Source organism: Bubalus kerabau, chromosome 3 (genome assembly GCF_029407905.1).
Source record: "Bubalus kerabau isolate K-KA32 ecotype Philippines breed swamp buffalo chromosome 3, PCC_UOA_SB_1v2, whole genome shotgun sequence".
Classification (NCBI taxonomy): Eukaryota; Metazoa; Chordata; class Mammalia; order Artiodactyla; family Bovidae; genus Bubalus; species Bubalus kerabau.
In genome coordinates, this window is record NC_073626.1 from 145,904,369 (window position 1) to 145,927,323 (window position 22,955).

Below are 22,955 nucleotides of genomic sequence, written 5' to 3' on the forward strand. Positions count from 1 at the left end.
GAGCTAGTGAAGGGGACACAGAGTGTGTTGGAGAGAGAAGAGGGGAACGAGGCCCATGGAATGTCACCAGAGCCAAAAGAAGAGTTTTAGAAAGAGGCAATGGCTAATAGCATTGATTGTGTAAGGGAAGGAAGAGTGCATGTGCACACACACATGCACAAAGTCATTGTTGCTTAGTTGCTAAGTCATGTCAGACTCTTTTGTGACCTCGTGGACTGTAGCCTGCCAGGCTCCTCTGTCCGTGGGATTTCCCAGGCAAGAATACTGGTGTGGGTTGCCATTTTCTTCTCCAGGGGATCCTCCTGAGCCTGGGATTGAACCTATGTCTCCTGAACTGGCAGGTGGATTCTTTACCACTGAGCCACCAGGGAAGCCCTGCAAAGATTATTGATTTTGGCTGAAAGGAGGCCATTTGGGGTTTTTTGAGTTTAGGCAGAGATGGTGAAGGAAGATAACTCTTCAAAGGGTTGAGAAAAGATGGAGGGGGGATAAAAATGAGACTGAAAAGGAGAGGAAATTTCTAGATAAAGTGAAGACCATTAGGAACTTATATCACCTATAGAGTTTATCATAGTAATTTGTACATAGTCCGCATGTAATGTTTGCAAGCCAGGTGACTTAATTACATTTGACACATGGGAGGAGCCACGTGTTGGTCTTGAGTGTGTGTGTGTATTGCATGGGTAGTAGGGAGAGAGGGCTATTAAGAAAGAAAAGGGGAAGAGAGAGAGAAACAAGAGAATGGAGGCAATTTTCTTTGAGGAAATGGGGATGGAGATTTGGAGAATGGGAGTATCAGAAAGAGGAGGGGAAAGAAGAATGGTCTAAGAAGAATAGGAGGAAGGGAAGAGATTTATAGAGGTAGAGATGTGTTAGGATGAAGCCAAGGTAGATGAGTGATTCCACACTGGCAAACCTGACATGGAAAATGTTTGTGAAATAGATATATGTGTGTGTGTGTGTGTGTGTGTATAAATATAATTTATATATATATATATATATATATATATTTGATTTCTCTCAAGATAGGTCATTGTGTTAAACCTATCTCAACAATGGTGAACAATGGTGACTGGGACAGTACATACCTTAACTTTGAAGAGTTAGTTGGTTTGTACCATAAATTTGCTTGAGTCTTCAAAACTGTACATGTGGCTAGACTTGGCCTCAGCTCACAGCTTTGACAGCAGTATCACAAGGTTCAGACCAAGCCTGCCCAGCATCATGGGCAGGGCTCCAGTTTCCAGTCAGGGACGTTAATCTTGGCATCTGCATTTTGTTTGTTTGTTTGTTTTTTTCAGAGGAAGGACATGGTGACTTGCCCTTGGCTTTAGGGAGAATGTGACTGTTATTCTTTTTCCAAACTCAAAAGCTAAAACCCATGATTTATCAAGAGAGGGGAATATGGTGAAGCATTTTAATTTGTTACACTATGACTTAACTTTTCTGGCCTTCATTTCTTCATCTGATATAAAACGGGATTGGGACGAGAAGACATCTCAGGTCTATTTCTGGGTTAAAAAATGCTTCTTAAATGGGATAAAAGGTTTAGCTTTTATCAGCTCTAGCAAGGCAACCAGATCACCCCACCCCTTTGTGGATGCTCTTATAATAGAGAAAACACAAGAACTGCAACCAGTCACCTTGGAAATTGGAGAGATTGTGAACCAGGGTCTTAGATGCTAATATGCTTAGAAATGACTGCAGGGTTTTGGGGAACAATACTGCCTTTGTCCTCCCCATCTTCCTACATAATGTTAAGGTTTAACACTAATTATTTTTCTAACTTCCAGGTGATGACTTACCTAGAAGATTCTGAATGAGTCAAGGTGACCTTAAGCAGACTTCTCAAAGATGTAGACTTCCCAGGTGGCACAGTGGTAAAGAACCTGCCTGCCAGTGCAGGAGACACTAGAGATGTGGGCTTGATCCCTGGGTCGGGAAGACCCCCTGGAGTAGGAAATGGTAACCCACTCCAGTATTCTTGCCTGGAAAATTCCCATGGACAGAAGAGCCTGGTGAGCTCTGGTCCATGGGGTCACAAAGAGTTGGACACAACTGAGCACACACACCCAAAGATTTAGGGAGAAAGAAACAGGAAAAATATACTGTTGTCTTCTTTACAGAGTTGTTTTGAATGAGGACTCAGAATGATGGTGGCTCAGGAGGAAAACAAGTTTCCAAGATTTGGTTACCGGATTAAAATATGTATTTAGAATACAATATATTAATACAGCCAGTTCATTGACACCTATGGGCATCTGTTAACTGATTTACTGCCATAATATTTATGTAGAAAGTTATAAAATCCTGGTTACCTACCACTTGAACCATAAGCAACCTTTTAGGGTAACAAAATTTGACTTCTAGACTGGTCTGGTGGCTTTTGGTATCATGCATGTGCAGTTGCTCAGTTGTGCAGCTTCATGGACTGCAGCCCACCAGGCTCCTCTATCCATGGAATTTTCCAGGCAAGAATACCGGAGTGGTAGCCATTTCCTACTCCAGGGAAGCTTCCTGACCCAGGAATTGAAACTGTGTCTCAAACACTGTATTGGCAGGTGGGTTCTTTACCACTGAGCCACTGGGAAGCTCCAGCTTTTGTTATAGGTAACTCTTTTATATAAATGAAGATGCTCTGTCATGTTGTCCTCTTAGGTGATCTTTCCAGCATTAGGAGCTGAGAGGATAATGCAAAGCCTTGATGGTGGGGCCTGAGTCCCACCATACTCAAGTTTTTTCTTTTTTAAGATTTTTTTGATGTTGACCATTTTTAAGCGTCTTCATTGAATTTGTTACAGTATTGCTTTTGTTTCATGTTTTGGATTTTTGGCCGCGAGGCATGTGGGATCTTAGCATTCCGACCAGGGATTGAACCCACACCTCCTTGCATTGGAAGGTGAAGTCTTAACCACTGGACTGCCAGAAAAGTCCCACCACTCAAGTTTCTGTTGCTTTGTATGTATGTATATGGCTGGGTAGTGTCTCTGAATGGTAGTGATGGATTATGGTACAGGCAGTGTTTTTTTAGCAGGTTTAATAACAACGATTGCCCTAATATAGATGACATTTCAATGTATGTGTCTATCTCTGATTTTCTTGAGCTCTAGTCCAACTAGTCAAACTCCTGGACTTCTCCTCTATGATGCCTTACCTGCCCTTCAAACACAACATATGTAAAACCCAACAGCTTTTTTCCAAACAAATTTCCTCTCTTCATTTAGCTAATTTTGTCCCTGGTCTCCCCTCTAGTCCATGAGCTACACGTCATTTTGATTCCTGCTCACCATCACCAAGCATAACCCAACACCAACACCTCGCCCATCCTTTCTATCCCAGCTGCTGCCTCTGAGCCTCAGACCCTAGGAGCTCACAGGGATGCTGTTGGCTCAGATCTTACCTGTCTCTCCCTCAGCCCCACCCTCACTCCTAGCTAACGCGCTCCCTGCTATTGTGCTAACCTTGCCAAAGGAGAGCTTACTACCTCAGTCTTAGCTCAGGTGTTTTCAGTGTTTCCTATTGCCTTTCTAGTAAAATCCACGTGCCTTTTTCTTGGCATTAAAAGCTCACCATGAGGCATCAGGCATCTTCACTTACTTTCCTTCTATGTACAATGTTCAGCTAATCCCCAATAAACCCGTACACTAAAGGGCATTTCCTTCACCTTAGCCTGTCTAAATTTGTCCAGAAGTTCAGGGCCCAGTTAAAGCCCAGTCTTCACAAAAGCAGACTCATGTCTGGAAACAAGGGCTCTTCCCACACAAGTGTCAGTAACCCTCTACAGGCCTCACACACCATACCTGGCTTTGGAGCATAGCTAATTGTGAGCCTGCCTTAGGATCTCTCCTAGAAGGAAGAGACTGCATCTTTTACATCTTCCCATCTCCCAGAAACCTAGTACAGTAGGCCTCATTACTTAATTGCTGAGTGAAAGCTTGACATTGTTAAGGTAGAAGTCGGAATACCAAAGAGTAATTTTCTGACATCAAAATTTCTTTTCAGAAAGTATTCGTTGATCGTATTGATAATTTTTCTCTCTCAAGAGTTAGTGCCTTAGATCTAGGTGCTTGGATGGGACTTTTTGTCCCTCTCTGACCTCTGAGTTCCTTTCTGACAATTGCCTGGAGCATAGCAAGTTTTTAAAAGGCCAAGGACGATTGTCCTCTACAGTACAGTGTCTGGCTGTGTGAAAACACAGAGCAAGGCTAAAGGTGGTGCTTAGACTGGTGAGGGCCAATAGAAGCTTCTATTTCTGTTGCTATTATCATCTGTCATTGTAGGTACTTGTTTGAACTAAGGTCTCTTTAGGTTTTGTTTGAAAGTCACACTTGCTCTTGGTAAGACTTAATGGACATATATAACTTGACCGCGGTGCTTACACAATCCTGGGCAGGGCTGGGGGCTGGGCTTGACTGTATTTCCCTACAGAAGTCATTGCTTCTGTCATGGTGGCCTCCTTTACATGACTCTCTTTTCCTTCTGATTCTGGGAACCTTGCCCTCCCCTTGTCCCTTTAGATCTGGGGGTGGTTATAACTCTGCTGCTTTTAGCTACAGTTTCTAGTATTGGGTTGGCCCAAAAGTTCATTTGGGTTTTTCTGTAAGCTGTGAACATTTTGGCCAAACTGATATATATCTTGTGCTTCCAAACCTTTGCCAACGGTCTTTTTCTATTATTATTGTAAATAACTCACCTCCTATTGCCCAGTTTTGAGTGTGCTGTTCTCTGAATGAGACAAAGTATACATACATGGACTATGCTTTTTCAAAGCCCTTTTGATGGGAGGGGCTTCCCATCAATATTTATTCCTTATGAAAATGAGGAGAGTTTCAAGATGACAGTCAATAGAAAACTAGATGAAATGACACCAAAGTTGTTTTGAAAACATCGTGTGAATTACCCCTTTTTTAATTTCCCTGTTTTAATATGGATTTCAGAGAGTCTGGAGCCTTTCAAAGTTTGATAGCTTTGTTTTCCTCTTTGTTTTCACTGAAAAGGATGGTGAGAGACGCTGTAGTCTGAATGTTTTGTGTTCTTTCTCACATCTGTGTGAAACCAAGCCACCAGCTAGAGTTACCAGAGCCTAAGATGGCTGGGTGTCCCTGACCTCCAAGGAAGCACAGTTTGTCTTCTAAGTTCCTGAGCAAACACTGGGCTGGACTGTGAGCCACCTGCCCCTTGTGGAGCCTGAAAAAGGAGTCAGTGGTCAGATGGCCACGTGTGGAAGGGTATCCCAGGCGTGAACAGGAAATGTGCTTAGAGGAAAGTTACGGTAACTTCGTCAGCTCTGTGTGCCAGGGGAACCAGCGTCACCTTCATGGTATGTTCACAAACATCGCAGGGCAAGATGGTTGAGAAGAGAAGGATTTCTTTTCTTTTTTTTTGGTTCCGGCCTAACATGCTAAATTCTGTCCAGTTAGAATTTTTTAAAAAGGAAACAAGGTGATTAAGATCTTTAAAATCTGATTGTTAAATGGCAGAAGAAATTCTGATTGTGATGTTCAGAAGAAAAGTATTAGTTGCTCAGTCATGTCTGATTCTTTGTGACCCCATGGACTGTAGCCCACCATGCTCCTCTGTCCCTGGGATTTTCCAGGCAAGAATATTGAAGTAGGTTGCCATTTCCTTCTCCAGCGGATCTTCCTGAAAGAAATGGGCCCCAATGAAGTTCTTAAGAAGTTCTGAAGAAAAATGATGTTGGTAAAGAAACATGTATGGTGTATAGCACAGGGAGCTCAGCTCTGTGCTCTTTGAAAAGGGGTGGGATTGCAGTGGGAGAGGGGGGAAGCTGGGAGATAGGGAGGCTCCAGAAGGAGGGGATATATGTATACATATAGCTGATGTGGTTTGTTGTGCAGCAGAAATTAACACAACATTGTGAAGCATTTATATACCAACAAAAAAAAAGTGAAAAGAATGCACTATTTACAAACGACCAAAAAGGAAAAAACCCAACATGTGTTCTATCTTCTTTAGTGCTTCCTTAACTTCAGTTAAGGAATACAGCCTTCAGTCTTAAGTGCTGTCTGCAACCCACTCCAGTGTTCTTGCCTGGAGAATCCCAGGGATGGGGGAGCCTGGTGGGCTGCTGTCTATGGGGTCGCACAGAGTCGGACATGACTGCAGCACCCTTTATTCCCATTTTGGTTCACCAGCCTCTGCATGCCATTGGATTTCTCTATGGTGCTATGGTAAAGAAATGGGAAGATGGAATATTGTAAATTAAACATGACAAATAAGTATAATTCACAAAGGCCTTGAAGTTAGGATTTGCCCAGTGAAGTATAGACTGAAAGTGACTTTGTGTATTGACCAATGTTTGTGTTCAAACTCTCTCGGACATTTGGGCAAGCTGAAATGGAATTGTTTCAATGGTATAATTATCACTTGTGGATCTAAAATAACTGATAAGAGATATTTCAGTGACAATCCTGTCTGTAGGCCTTATCTGGGCTCTATCTATGACCTTTAGGAAGTCTCTGACATTGTAAGCAAGATCTTTTGTGTAGAGACAAAGTGAATTTGGTGACAGACTTTTTCTAAATATGACCATGAAATCAAGTCAGTCTTGCTAAATGTACAAAATTGGTTTTCTATTCATTCATGATTTAATACATTACTCCTAGAATCATGAATACGTAAATTATATCTTAGCTCTTCTAGAATTTGTGTGACCTTGTTTAGAAAGCCATTTCCTTCCTTGGTTTTCAGTTGCCTCTTCTGAAAATAAGGGGTTGGCTGAGATCACCTCCAACTTTCCTTCCAGCTGAACACTTTTTGTAGGATGGTGCTCCGGGAAAATAGGGTAGAAAATGAAACTTATCTTGGTCCTGTCCTCTTCCCACTCCACCGACTCCTCTACTCAACAGTATTCTCTTCCCTAATTCTCACTTATGTGCCATCCAACTATCAGGTCCAACTTTGAGAAGGTCTAGAAACAATCCCTAGAGAAGGCAATGGCACCCCACTCCAGTACTCTTGCCTGGCAAATCCTATGGATGGAGGAGCCTGGTAGGCTGCAGTCCATGGGGTCACAAAGGGTTGGACACGACTGTGTGACTTCACTTTCACTTTTCACTTTCATGCTTTGGAGAAGGAAATGGCAACCCACTCCAGTGTTCTTGCCTGGAGAATCCCAGGGACGGCGGAGCCTGGTGGGCTGCTGTCTATGGGGTCGCACAGAGTCAGACACGACTGAGTGACTTAGCAGCAGCAGCAGCAGAAACAATCACTGAAATTATGTTGAAATTTTGATGCAAACTAGTAGAGGGAATAGAACATGGAAATTTACAAATCCATATGTAAAATAGATTGCCAGTGGGAATTTGCTGTATGACTCAGGGAACTCAACAGGGGCTCTGTTACAGGCTGAAGGGTGGGATGGGGAGGGAGATGGGAAGGAGGTTTGGGAGGGAGGGAACATGGCTCCTATAGCTGACAAGAATCCTATAGCTGATTCTTGTTGATGTATGACAGAAAACCAGAAAATTCTATAAAGCAATTATCTTTCAATTAAGAAAAAAAAAAAGAACACCAGAAGTCATGAGGCATGAGCCAAGTCCTAAGGGTCACATACTTGTCCGGAAACCTTGGGGAAGAATTAGACCTTCTGGACCTGTTTCCTCATCTATGAAATGGGTGTAAAGATGACTGTCCTGTATTTCACAGGCTAATGTGGAGCTCATATGAGATAAAATAGGAGAAAGCACTTTGTAGCTGTATGAATATAGACCCTAGGTACTAATTTGTCAATGTGTTTCTCACATTGCATTTTAGGCTTCACTTTATTTGGAAATCAAAGCATTAACTGAACAGGTGGGGAGTGTCCTTTTAGGGTCAGGGTTTCTTCCCTGGTGTTTGGAACCACACCTTAGAGATGGTTATCCACTCCACCTGTTCAGAGCATTGTTTATTTTTATAGTAATTGGCCCATTTACAATAGGCCAAAAGGGAAAGTTTTGTTTTGTTTGTTTTTGCTAACCAAGCTCCCTTCCCCTCTTTCTCATGGAAGCACAAGCAACTTTCAATTTTCCAGAAGTCAGCTATATCACAAAATTCACAGATTATCTGTGGGAAATCTTTCAATTCTCACTGCCTTGCTCATAAGCAGCAGATAAGTACCTTCTCACCTCCCATCTTACTCTTCATGTTGCCTGTTGTCAAGGAGGAGTTGTGAGGGAAAGAGGTTTGAGGTTACTGCTTCCTGTCTCCACACCTTCAGCTGGGTTAGCTGCTAGGAAAGGCTTTGAAAAGCAAAGCACTAAATTCATCATCAAAACAACTTGCCAATTCAATTAGAGACATGTCAGTCAAGCCAATCTTTTGAAATCAGAAGCCAATACAACTGATGGATTGACAATGTCTCTCTTTTAATCTAGTAGGTTTGACCTAGGTAGACCTTATCTAACTACTCACAAGATGGAAAACCAACTATTTCCAGGGAAAAGGGTGGGTCTGCTAAGAAAAAATTAACCTGAGAAGGATGTTTTCCACTCCAGCACTAACTGGAAAGCAAAGAGGAATCAAACAGAACTTAGTATGGGGAAGCTAAATATTTCTCTGGTTTCTTCTTCTGAGTCTAGATAGGTCCTTGAATTTTATAATATGTCCTAAATTATTTGAAGTACTGTGGAATCCCTAAAACTCAGAGAATCAAAATGTGTATCAAATCCAAATGTCATTTGGGGTTCTGGTTTTTGGTTGCTTTGATGGATCCATGTTATTACTTTAGTATCACAGAGTAAGGCGTGTGCATTTTTTACACATGCTCCATTTTAATAAAAAAGTAAGAGGAATCAGAATTATTGTGTCTACGGGAAGTCATAGCGATGACATACTCAATATCACTTAGAACAACTGATTATCTTTTTCTACCACCAAAAGTAATCTCCTTCCTTTAGTGTTTCTCTAAAGCAGATGTAGATTTTGAAGTCCTATGAACTGGTTTCTCACTTAGGCTTCCTCTGAATGATGGACATGAATGAACCAAGGTGGGACCAAGTACTATAAGACTATACATATTGAAAAACAAGAGGTTCTGTTGGCCAGAATGAATTCAACCTGAACCTTAAACTGGGAGGCTGTTGTCCACACTACCACATATTAAATGAACTACTTCAAGCATAGCTGCTAATTTTAAAAAGATATGCGCTGATATGGAAGAGAGAGGAAAGTAAACTTTGACAGATAAATTGGATATCTCTTTTCCCTCAAATGGCCATTTAACCATTTTTTGAGCTTTTTCTCAACAAAATATTGGTAGAAAGGGTCATGCAAGAAGGCACTTTTCCTTCCCTTGCTCAATTGCTGGATAAGCCATTAGCCAGGAGAATACTGACGGTAATAGCCAGCCTAAATACTAGGATCTTGGATTGCTCTTCCTTAAGTAGTACTGGAGGAGAGTGGGCTCAGGAGAAATCTGATTGATCAGTAATAACACCGCTGAGGTCTGAATTGGAGGTTTCATGATGAACAGAAAGAAAATCTATCTTTCACTTCTCTCACTGTATTATGCTTTGTGAAGGAAAGCAGAGGATGACCACTGCTTCTCCCTTCTGAAAAAAGAGCAAATACTGACTAAGCTCCATGGAGTTGACTGTGGGCCTGGGAAGCTTTGAGGTAATTTGCTTTTTCTTTGCAATGATCCCCTAGGCTGGAAGAATGTCTTCCTCACAGCCCACATGTCCAAAGTTCCCCTCAGTTTCTGAGTTGTCTATTCTGGTCATGTAATGAATGAAGACATAGGCAAAAGGAAAACAGGGTTACTTACTGGTTGGTCTGTGTGGTCTGAGGACAGCATTTTTAAATCCCTCACTCACCACATCTAAGCCCATGCTGAGTTCTGCCAATTTTAGCCTGTAAGTATTTCTTGAGTTCATCCACTTCTTTGTAACCATAGTTCAGACCCTTATCATCTCTTGCCTGCTGCTGCTGCTGCTGCTAAGTCACTTCAGTTGTGTCCGACTCTGTGTGACCCCATAGACGGCAGCCCACAAGGCTCCCCCATCCCTGGAATTCTCCAGGCAAGAACACTGGAGCGGGTTGTCATTTCCTTCTCCAATGCAGGAAAGTGATCCTAGACTACTGCAATTGCATCCTAACTGGTCTCCATATTTTCACTCTTGTTCTCTTTAAATTTACCTTCCACATTTAGGCTACAGGGATCTATATAAAATGAAAACTTGTATGCATGACTCTTCTGCTTAAACTCCTTCAGCAGGTCCTCATCATCTGCAGGAGAGAGCCCAAGCTTTGAACTGTGCTCACTTTGCCAACCTTGTCTTTAACAACTCAGGTCCAGCAAATGGGGGTAGCTGCAATTCCCAACACCTGCCTTACTCTGTATTTTTCCCTTTGTCTTTATCTTTCCCACAGTCCCCTACCTCACCCACACCCCCTAAAACAAAGACTCAGCTAGGAAACTTTTACTTAATAAAAATGTGCTGAATCAACATATGCATAATCCTTAGAAGACTCAGGTCAGCAGTCACCTCGTCCGGAAATCTTTAGCTGGCTCCCTTGTTGCCCCCAGTAATGCAGATCACTGTGCCACTGTTTTTAGAGTAGCTGTCTATTCATAGCGAACGGACTTGTGGACCCAGTGGGGGAAAGAGAGGGTGGGACGAATTGAAAGTAGTATTGACATATACACTCTACCATGTGTAAAATACAGCAGCTAGTGGGAAGCTGCTGTACAGCACAGGGAGCTCAGCTTTGTACTCTGTGACTACCTAGAGGAGTGGGATGGAAGGTGGAGTGAGAAGGAGGCGCTAGAGGAAGGAGATATATGTATACTTAGAGCTGATTCACACTGTTGTACGGCAGAAACCAACACAACATTGTAAAGCAACCATCCTCCAATTAAAAAAAAAAAAAAAGGAGCTGTCTGTTTGTGTATCTTTCTTCCCCACCAGAGTCTGAGCTGTCCAAGGACAGAAGCTGAGCCCTGCTCCCCTTTGGGAAATTGGTTTCTCTCTCCCAGTGCATCTTGGAAGGGTGTCACACCTGAGTTATCAAGATGCACTAAGCAACTCCTGGAGTGTAGATGCTTGAGCTTCTCTTCCTCCTTCCCTCTCCATGTCACTGTGGGTGCTGGGAGGAGGAAGCCAAACTGACCAATGATCCAGGATTTCTCTTTAGCCTTACTCAGTTTTTTTGCCCATGCGCCCGCCTCTGCACCCTCCTTTTAAAAAAATCTCTGCAAAGAAATTATATTCTCATGTTTTTTTCTTACATCAGCTTTCAAAGGGATATCAGGAAGAATTTGAATGCTCATTAGGACAAAATTCAAGTAATTAGTCATGGAAACACACTTCCTGAGGTCCTCAATAGGCAGAAATACAGACACCTAACCTGAAAAGGAGTGGCAATGCTAGCATTTCTTGCTGGGGTTGATTCTTCCAGTCAGAACCAACCCAGTAATTTCTTTCTAAGTAAGCAAAGAAAAAGGCCATGGAAAATAAAACAAAAGATGAGTTGGATTTTCCTATCAAGACAAGCTGAACTTTTGGAGTCTTAACATGTTAACTTCTCAGTGCTTTTAGAGAGTATTTGTTACGGTGAATAATAAAGTTAAAGTTGCTATTGAGACACAGATTTTGAATAAGGACTTAATGAGATGCTAGGCAGAGTTAGCTGCTAAGAATGGTACAGTCTTATCACCATCTTTCACTTGTCAATTATTTAATGAGACTCCCTTATTCAGACAGTATTGTACAAAAAAGTGTAACCTCTTGTCCTTGCTCAAAGGAGACTTGGAAATTAGGGGTGTAGAGAAAATACATGCAGATCAAAAGCTAAACAACTGGAAGCCTCTGAAACCAGAGATATTCAAAATGTAGAAAAGAGAGTAATAGTTTTGAGACCTAAGAAGGGAGAGACACTGTAGGCCAAGGAGTCACTGAGCAAAGTACACAGAGAGTCCTGGGAAGACACACCACTCACAGTGTGTCCTGGGGAGGTACCTTAGATGATCTGGCTAGCCTGGAGGGTTTTGGTTTGAGGAAATGAGGTTGGAAAAGCTTGTGGAAGCCCATGAATTGGGGGTAAGAAATGAGTTTCAACTGTTAAGCCACTGGTTCTTCAACTTGACTGCACATTAGAATCTCCTGAGAAATTTAAAGTATACTGATGTCTGGGTCCTATACCCAAAGATTCTGATTTAATTGGCCTGAGAATCAAGAGTTTCTTAAGCTCCCAGGTGACTAATGTGCTGTCAGCTTGAGAACTCTGTTAGGCTATATCGGTTTTCAATCCTGACTGAATATTAGAATCACCTGGGGGAATTATTAAACTAATACCAAAGGCAACACAGAATCAGGAGAAAATATTTGCAAATCACATATCTTGATAAAGGAACGTGCATCAAAAATATGTAAAAAACTCCGACAACTCAATACTAACAAGATTATTCAGGTAAACGGGCAAATGATCTGAATAGATGTTTCACTAAAAAGGATATACAGATGGCTAACAAGTACATGAAAAAATGCTCAGCATCATTAGTCATCAGGGAAATGCAAATCAAACCATAAAGAAATACCACTTCACAACTCTAAGATGGCTATAATAAAAAAAGATGGACAGCAACAAGTGTTGGCAAGCATGTGGAGAAATTGGAACCCTTAATGGTGCTGGTGGGAATGTAAAATGGTGCAGTTGTTTTAGAAAACATTTTGGCAGTTCCTCAACAAGTTAAATATAGAGTTTCCATAATGACCATCAGTTCCACTCCTGGCATACACCCAAGAGAATTGTTAACGTTCATCCACACAAAAACTTGTGCATGTTCACAGCAGCCTTATATAAGATAGCCAATTAGTGGAAACAACTGATCAATGAAAAAACAAAATGTGGTATATCCATACAGTGGGATATCATTTGGCCACGAAAAGGAATGAAATTCTGATACATGGTACAACATAGATCAACCTTGAAAACATGCTATGTGAAAGAAGCTAGACATAAAAGAACACAGACTGTATGATCCCATTTATATGAAATTCTAGAACAGGTAAACCATAGAGATAGAAAATAGATTAGTGATTGCCAAGGGCTGGAAAAAAGAAGGAATTCGGAGGGGTGGCTAATGGGTATGAGACTTTTGGGGGGAGTAATGAAGTATTTTGGAATCAGTGATGATCCATTCACAACTTTGTGACTGTAATAAGTCATTGAATTGTATACTTAAAAGGGTGAACTTTTAAAAAAGGTGAGTTTTATGGTATATGAACTATATCTTGAACATGAAAGTCGCTCAGTCATGTCCAACTCTTTTCAACCCCATAGACTGTTTAGTTCAGTTCAGCTCAGTTCAGTTGCTCAGTTGTGTCCGACTCTTTGCGACCCCATGAATTGCAGCACGCCAGGCCTCCCTGTCCAACACCAACTCCTGGAGTTCACCCAAACTCATGTCCATCGAGTCGGTGATGCCATCCAGCCATCTCATCCTCTGTCTCCCCTTCTCCTCCTGCTCCCAATCCCTCCCAGCATCAGAGTCTTTTGCAATGAGTCAACTCTTAGCATGAGGTGGCCAAAGTATTGGAGTTTCAGCTTTAGCATCAGTCCTTCCAATAAACACCCAAGACTGATCTCCTTTGGGATGGACTGGTTGGATCTCCTTGCAGTCCAAGGGACTCTCAAGAGTCTTCTCCAACATCACAGTTCAAAAGCATCAATTCTTTGGCGCTCAGCTTTCTTCACAGTCCAACTCTCACATCCATACATGATCACCAGAAAAACCATAGCCTTGACTAGACGGACCTTTGTTGGCAAAGTAATGTCTCTGCTTTTGAATATGCTATCTAGGTTGGTCATAACTTTCCTTCCAAGGAGTAAGCGTCTTTTAATTTCATGGCTGCAGTCACCATCTGCAGTGATTTTGGAGCCCAAAAAATAAAGTCTGACACTGTTTCCACTGTTTCCCCATCTATTTCCCATGAAGTGATGGGACCAGATGCCATGATCTTCGTTTTCTGAATGTTGAGCTTTAAGCCAACGTTTTCACTCTCCTCTTTCACTTTCATCAAGAGGCTTTTTAGTTCGTCTTCACTTTCTGCCATAAGGGTGATGTCATCTGCATATCTGAGGGTATTGAGATTTCTCCTGGCAATCTTGATTCCAGCTTGTGCCTCTTCCAGCCCAGCATTTCTCATGATGTACTCTGCATACAAGTTAAATAAGCAGGGTGACAATATACAGCCTTGACGTACTCCTTTTCCTATTTGGAACCAGTTTGTTGTTCCATGTCCAGTTCTAACTGTTGCTTCTGGACCTGTATATAGGTTTGTCAAGAGACAGGTCCATAGACTGCAGTCCATGGAATTCTAAAGGCCAGAATACTGGAGTGGGTAGCCTTTCCCTTCTCTAGGGTATCTTCCCAACCCAGGGATCAAACCCATGTCTCCTGCATTGCAGGCAGCTTCTTTACCAGCTGAGCCACAAGGGAAGTCTAAGAATACTGGAGTGGGTAGCCTATTCCTTCTCCAGTGGATCTTCCTGACCCAGGAATTGAACCAGGGTCTCCTGAATTGCAGGTGGATTCTTTACCAACTGAGCTATCAGGAAAGCTGAATTATATCTTAATAAGTTATAAAAAATAAAACATGAAAAGAATCAATCCCCCACCAGCATTAACCAATTAAATTAGAATTTCTCGGAATGGGAGTCAGGCAAGTGTTTTTCTTCTTTTGTGACAAATTTTATTTATTTGTTTATTTGGCTGTGTTGGGTCTTAGTTGGGCAGGTGAGATCTTCCATGCATCATGAAAGATCTTTCCTTGCAGCGCATGGACTCTTTAGTGGTGGCATGTAGGCTTCGGGGCACTTGGGTTCAGTTGTTCCTCAGCATGTGGGATCTTAGTTCCCCAACCAGGGATCAAACCAGAGTCCCCTGCATTGCAAGGCAGATTCTCAACACTTCTCCCTGGGAAATCCCCAGGGACAGGTTCTAGGTGTACAACTTGGACTGAGAACGATGTAGTGGCAGAGTGGCAAAGAATCCGTCTGCCAATGCAGGAGATGCAGGTTCAATCCCTGGGTTGGGAAGACCTCTGGGAGTAGGAAATGGCAGCCTACTTCATTATTCTTGCCTGGAAAATTTCATGGACAGAGGAGCCTGGTAGGCTATATAGTCCATGGGGGTCACAAAAAGTCGGCCATGACTGAGCATGCAGGCATGTGCAGGAGATGAAAATCTATTAGTGATCTATGCAGCTTTGTTTTCCCCAAAGCAGAAACAAAATACTTGAGTTCAGTTCAGTTCATTTCAATCGGTCAGTTGTGTCCAACTCTTTGCGACCCCATGAATTGCAGCACGCCAGGCCTCCCTGTCCAACACCAACTCCTGGAGTTCACCCAAACTCATGTCCATCGAGTCAGTGATGCCATCCAGCCATCTCATCCTCTGTCGTCCCCTTCTCCTCCTGTTCCCAATCCCTCCCAGCATCAGAATCTTTTGCAATGAGTCAGCTCTTTGCATGAGGTAGCCAAAGTATTGGAGTTTCAGCTTTAGCATCAGTCCTTCCAATGAACACCCAGGACTGATCTCCTTTGGGATGGACTGGTTGGATCTCCTTGCAGTCCAAGGCACTCTCAAGAGTCTTCTCCAACATCACAGTTCAAAAGCATCAATTCTTCGGTGCTCAGCTTTCTTCACAGTCCAACTCTCACATCCATACATGACCACTGGAAAAACCATAGCCTTGACTAGACAGACCTTTGTTGCCAAAGTAATGTCTCTGCTTTTGAATATGCTATCTAGGTTGGTCATAACTTTCATGGATTCAAATCCAGTTTCAACTGTAAATTTCATTTTAAGAGATTATTTTATTGACACTTCAGTATGGATATGTGGGTGTATTGCTTCAAATAACCCTTTTCAGAAAATGCAAATAGGTAGACAATTGTTAGTATACCTCAAAGCAATAGGAAAAAAATGTATTTTGTGTTGAATTTTAAATCAAAGACACCAAGTGATTTATGACTTTAGATAATTTTGGAAAGTCTTAGTTGCAAAGTTGACTCTCAGTGCTTCAGTGGCCTATTTTTCAAGTGATTGTAATTTACTTGGGATTTAGTCTTCACTTTGCTCACCATCTGCTCAGTGATATTAGGTAGATCATCCAGTGTTTCTAGGCCTCATATAGTCACTGCTAAAAAAGGGAATATAATGTCATGTACTAGGGAATGGGGATATAGTGGGGAAAAAAACAAGCTAGAATAGATATGCTTTCTTTCCTTAAGCAGATTTCAGGTTTTTTGCTTAAAAGAGACTGAACTAGGCAGTCTCCAAATTCTTTGATCATTTACTGAGGATAACATAAAGGTAGAAGACAGACTAGAGAAATAACTCTTGTGGGCCTCTTGGGCCTCTTTCATCTGCTGTGATTTAAAGAAATAAATATGCAAGTGTCTTGGAAGGTTGCCTTCAGAATTTGCTATGGAGGATAAATTCATTGAGCAACATTTTTGTTACCTCCTTATCCTATTCTTGGAATGGACAATAAAATAAAAATGTTTCAAAACACTTAAATTCCTTCATAAAAGGATGAATCATAGCTTAAAATATCAATACAAATCTACATGTTTATCTATATTAGGTGTTAAAAGCCACTTTCAAGTAAACCACTTGATTAGTAAATTAATACAATTAAGCATGATTAACATGTTAGAAATCTCAGCATAGATTCAAAAATTCCAAATGCATAGCTGTGGTGTTCAATACCAACAGAAGGCCACTTTCTGCCTTCCAAGTGCCTTCCAACATACTCCAGTGTTCCATTCAAAGGAGAATGAAAATAATATCAAAATGTAAACATTCAGTGTAATTATCTCCCAAAGAGCTCCTGTGTCTTTGTCTGCCAAGAGAAAGTATTTGTTGGAGATCTGTTTGTTAATTAACATCTTGATTTCAGAAAAAAAAAGTTCTTATATTCTTTTTTCTGTGTGTGTTTCATTACTTTAATTACTTACAAATTAGAAAGTTAGCATGGTTTGTTAGAGTCAGAGCTAGTCTTTAAGTCCCAATTCTACTACAAAGTAGCCCTGGTTCTCAGTTTCATCTTATGATACACGCCCTCCTTCCTTATGGACCTGGAGGAAGAAAAAAATGAGATGTTATATTGAAAAGTGCTTCAAAATCTAAGAAATCACACAAAGATACTATTATTAATTATTAATACTAGTTATATATGTTACCTATATTAACTTTTGAGTAACCTTAACACCCCATTTCTCATCCATTTTTCACTTAGAGAAAGTTAATAAACCTAGAATTTTTATTTTGCTCAGCAGTCACCATGTATTAAAAAATTGAGGCTAAAGAGAGGAAGCAACTTATGAAGCAAGCTGTTGTTGTTTATTCACTAAGTCATGTCTGATTCTTTTTCAACCGTGGGGACTGTAGCCTGCCTATGGGATTTCCCAGGCAAGAATAGAGGAGTGGGTTGACATTTCTTTCTCCAGGGGATCTTCCCAACCCAGGGATCAAACCTGCATCTCCTATGTTGGTAAGTGTATTCTTTACCACGGAGCCACCTGAGAAGCCCATGAAGCAAGCCAGTGACAAATAGAACTTAGGATGGAGTCCAAACTATCCGTGCTTTCTTCTCCCCTTCTGTCTCTCCTCCCATCCCCATCTCTCTCTCCCTCTTTATCTTTCTTAAGTCTTTATACTCTTTTTTTAAACAAATGATTTTCTCCCCCTCCAGAAAACAAGATTTTGGTGAAGCAGTCGCCCATGCTTGTGGTAAACGACAATGAGGTCAACCTCAGCTGCAAGTACACGTACAACCTCTTCTCAAAGGAGTTCCGGGCATCCCTTTATAAGGGAGCAGATAGCGCTGTGGAGGTCTGTGCTGTGAATGGAAACCACTCCCATCCACTTCAGTCAACAAATAAGGAATTCAACTGCACCGTGAAAGTAGGCAATGAAACAGTGACTTTCTACCTCCAGGATCTGTATGTCAACCAAACAGATATTTATTTCTGCAAACTTGAGGTTCTTTATCCTCCTCCTTACATAGACAATGAGAAGAGTAATGGGACCATTATCCATGTGAAAGGTAATGTGCCACTTGGCCAATGTCTGCTCTCAAGTAACAGTTTTCAACTACAGTCTTGAAAACTAGGTCATGATCAGTGGTGGGGGTTGGCTAACTCCCAAAGAGGAAAACCAGAGAGGAGGTCTACACATGTTAAGCTAGGGATATTTTGCGTATTTTGTTTCCTCTCACATTCTGCGCTGGGAAGAAGGAAGGAAATGTACTCAAATGCCATTCCCATATCATTTAATGTACTCTATTATATTTTTCAGAGAAACATCTTTGTCCATCTCCCCGGTCTCCGGAGTCTTCTAAGCCATTTTGGGCCTTGGTGGTGGTAAACGGAGTCCTAGTTTTCTATAGCTTGTTAGTAACAGTGGCTCTTTCTAACTGCTGGGTAAGAGAAGCAACATTGCTTTCATGTAACTTTTCTATTGCGTAAACAATTGGACATATTCAAGAATTTTGCCTATGTGGCTTATTTTCCGTTTAACATGTGATTATTTTCTTTTTCTCTGCTAGGTTTGAGTAGATTTCCCTGCTAGATTCTCTTTTAGACTATTCAGTTTTACCTGAAATAAAAATCTGATGTGAGTTTTATGTTCCAGAAGACATATTAGGTGGCCAGGCAAGTAAGAAGCTAAACAGGCAAATTAGGGTAGGGGACAAATTAAGGTAGAAAGTTAGTTTTCTTTGCCATTTTGCAATGTCATTATGACATATAAAATATGTATAAAAACATAAGTGACTTGGGAATCTAAGCAACTGAAGCCAATGAACAATTTTTGTTCATAGTCAAAAATCATGAGAAATTTGACTACTGAAATTACACATTCAAACCTAGCAAAGAAACTAGGTCTGTTTATCTGAGTCATATTTTTATCTCTTCTGAAGCAGTTAAATTTTGTGAGGCCAAGTATGGTGCTGTCATTATGAAACTATAATGGGAGTTAGACTGTTCTGAGCTCTCACTGCTGAATTGGAGTTTACAAACTTTTGCAATTGTTCATGCAATTAACTTACAGTGTTTTTCTCTACCTTCAATATTGAAGCTTTGGCCTAGGTTTGAACACATATTGATAACCATATATACTGTGAATCAGGGACCTCCTTATTTTCTTTCCTTTTTCTTACTCAGAAGCTTGCTGTTCTTATGTACATGGGGTGGCACTATTCCATATTGTCTTTGAATTTTTTTTTCTAGAAGTCAGATGCATGCATGAATCATTTCCTCAACAAGAGATGTATGTTCCTCAAGGATAAAGACTATTTCTCTTGATGTTCACCATCCATCTGGTATTAAATATATTTAGTTTAGTGTTTATAGAATACCTATGAATTGATAAGCCCTAGAGAGGCCAAACTAAGGATTTAAATGAGTATGCCTGGAGCACCATACTCTTCTTGAAGGCACAGTCCATACATCTGATTTGTACACGGATCAGTGATTTCTGGGAGTCATGTCATGTTGAAGCCACGCTATTTACTATAGCCTTGGTGCTGGGCAGGGCATGAGTGGAGGGGGAGGGTAGTTGGGTTCACAGTCATGCCCAGGATGAATTCAGCCTGTAATCCTTTTAAACTCTTGTTGGTCTGTGGCCAAAGTTTGCCTCTCCCTTGTTTCCTGCATGCTTCTCCCATTTGGGGGGACTAAGGGGCAGATGGACATTTGTCAGGCAGCCTGTTGCCTAACCTGTACCTCCAGCAAGATCTGTAAGCACCAAAGTGGCTGCTTGTTCCTGGAAATCCTTTATACCAGATATTATCTTGAGAATTTGCCTGCCTTGCCTTCTGCAAGTTGCCCAGCCCTGATGGGGGCCTTTTATGTAGTAAAATATTGCTCAAGTTCTTCCTCTGATGTTAGTTGAGTCCCTTCATCTTTGTGGATCTTGCTATCTTCATCCAAGATACCTTCCATCTTTGAACCTCTGTGGAGTTTGTCAGTAATATAATTTAGAAACTCAGTTCCTGTTTTTATCTTGATCCCCTTAAAATAACAACTTCTCAATTAAAATCCAGGTGCAGTGTCTTTGGGGGTACATTTTCAGGACAGGTACTCCCCTGTACCATCCTGACCTAGGTCAATGTACTTTCCTAGCTTTGTGAAAAGTAATTTTGGAAACTGTTTTAACTTTTTGAGGCCAGAAGGGTATTGCTCACCATTTAAAATGTATTGTCAATATGCAGTAGAGTATAACCAGGTTATATATTATATAACTAATTATGTATTATATAACTATAATATATAAAAGTTATATATTATATAACTAAAATATAATTATATATTATAATTATATTATATAACTAATATACTAAGTGGCTTGAATTACCCAAAGGGACAAAAGTGGCTTCTCATTTTTAATGTGTTTAAAAAATAGATTTTCAACTTGGAAATATCCTAATGCAATACATTTTTCTTTGGCAGTACTACTAATTCCTAGGGCTTCCCTGATGGCTCAGATGATAAAGAATCTGCCTGCAATGTGGGAGACCTGGGTTTTATCTCTGGGTCAGGAAGATCCCCTGGAAAATGGAATGACTACCCAGTCCAGTATTCTTGCCTGGAGAATTCCATGGACAGAGGAAACTGATGGGCTACAGTCCATGTGGTTACAAAGAGTCGGACATGACTGAGTGCCTAACACTAACTCCTAGTGAGGTTCATCTTGCTTTGTCTTGAGCAAACTTATTCTGATCTCTTTCTGTCTCATGAGCTCCCTGAAAATTGGGAAGTCTCGGTGCTTGGTATACCTTATCTTCTTCTGTTGCCTCTTGTGGTTAATGAGGTTACTCAATAAGAAGTAACCTTTATTTGCATCTCAAACATAGGTGTTTGTACTCTCTGACCAAAAGGGGATGAAATAAATATATATGTATACTTCATTGAATAACACAGGATTTTTACCTGGGCTTGTCTTTTCCCAATACTGTTACTGTTCAAGCAACCAGTACCTTACTGAGACAGGCAGGTGGATCATTAGGAATCCCTAGAGTTTAGCCATTTCGGGGGCACTTTTCTAGGATCCTATTTTTGGCTGGTCTGCCCTGTGCCTTGGTGTAAGCTGCTGTTTTCCGGAACTTCCCGAGGACCTGTGATGTACTGCCTTAAGCAGTTCTAGGCTGCGTGGGTTTTTGGGAGCAGCTGCAAATGCTATCTCAGTTCTTGACCTGTTGCTGACATTTGAGTAAACAAAGAGCTCCCCTCTGCCAGGCAGCCACAGACCAGCACCTGTTACCCTCACTCAATCCTCCATTTGCTCCATGGAGCTGGTAAGCCCATTCTCCTTCTTAGTCTAAAGGAACATTTGAAAAACAGTTTTCTCCTCTATAAATCACACTGTGGGGCATGTGGGGAATGTGTGTACAGGTAGTATCTGTCTTTAAATCCAGTGGGTGTGCTTTTAAAAATCAGTTATTAATAATGAATTAATTTGGCTGCAACGGCTCTTAGTAGCATCATGTGGGATCTTACATTGCCGCACATGGATCTGTAGTTTGGGCTTCAGTACTTGCTGCACCTGGGCTTAGTTGCTCAGCAGTATGTGGGATCTTCAGTCCCTGACCAGGGATCAAACCTGTATCCCCTGAATTGCAAGGTGGATTCTTAACCACTGGGCCACCAGGGAAGTCCCTCCAGTGGGTTCTTGAAGACCATGTCTTTTAAATACATTGTCTTATGTTTACCTGTGTCTTTCTGCTGCTTCCAAGAAATGAATGTGTAAGGACTGGGTAGGAGGAGGAGAAAGGGAGGAGTGGTCTTGAAATCAAAATCACATGTCTGTGGCAGAGAGTGAATGGTGAAGTGTTGAATGACTTAGTCACCCAGGCATGTAAAGTCAGTGCTCTGCACACATATACACATATGCTACATGCTCATGGACACTGTGGGTTCTGTTTACTGTTCCCAGCCATGCATGTGTCATTTCTATCCCACTGTTGTATTTACAGTTAGGGTGAAAATGACTAAATCTGCTATCTGATAACAGCAAGAGGGTAAGCATGGGAGCGGACTGCAGCAGATTTTTCATAATTTTGGTGCACTCCAGAGAACTTCAGAATCAAGACATCTTCATTATGGGGGTCCTTCTAATTGGCTATAGTTTAATTTGAGTGTCCAGAGGCAAAAACTGTCCTTAGAACTCTGGCAAGAGGAGTCCTCAAAGTTAGAGTAAGTACTAACTTACTAAGTAAGTACTATCCTGCCTCCCAGGATATCAGCAGCAGCCTTTCACATTTATTTCAGGGCAGTTCCTTGCCTTACTTCTTCCCTGCCATAACCCTGTACTCAAGAGGACTCTAGTCTTTTTTTATTGAAAGGATGTAGAACCAAGATGTTTCAAGGGCAACTTCCCTCACACACTTGGTTTCCATAGCTATCTCTCTCTGAATGAATCCCCCAGTTATGTCTGTATAATGCTGTCCTCTTCTTACTTCCAGCTAGATAATCTGTCCATCATCTCAAATCCCAAATAACCAAAACTGAATTGAGAGCCACTCTCAAATCTACTTCACCTCTCTTCTTGCCTTATACCTGTGGATGGAACACTATCCTCCTGGTCACCCAGGCTTTGATCATCAGTCATCTCTGAGTATGAGCAAGAAGAAGGACCCAAATAGTCTAACAATACTCATTCTAACTTGATGATGTATTTGTATCCATTGCTTCCTTTTCATTCCTTTCTTTTTCATCATCAGACTTTTCAGATCAGGATTTCTTGGTCTTGGCACTACTGACATTTTGAGCTGGATAAGACTTTGTTGTCAGGACCTGCCTCATACAATGTAGGATGTTGAGCAGCATCCTTGGCCTTGACCCACTAGAGACCAGTAGCACTCATCCTATTTGTGACAACCCAGAATGTCTTCAGATGTTGTCAGATGTCCCCTGGGACAGGGGATAAGGGAACTGGAGGT

At 41.3% G+C, this 22,955-nt stretch overlaps 1 protein-coding gene across 1 annotated transcript in view; it reads left to right on the top strand.

The window, feature by feature from the left end:
• Nucleotides 1–22,955, top strand: part of CD28 (CD28 molecule) — a 34,756-nt gene that overhangs the window by 8,848 nt on the left and 2,953 nt on the right. The window contains exons 2-3 of the mRNA XM_055574452.1: nt 17,709–18,062; nt 18,314–18,438. Coding sequence (XP_055430427.1) covers nt 17,709–18,062; nt 18,314–18,438 — 479 coding nt within the window. The remainder of the gene's footprint in view (nt 1–17,708; nt 18,063–18,313; nt 18,439–22,955) is intronic.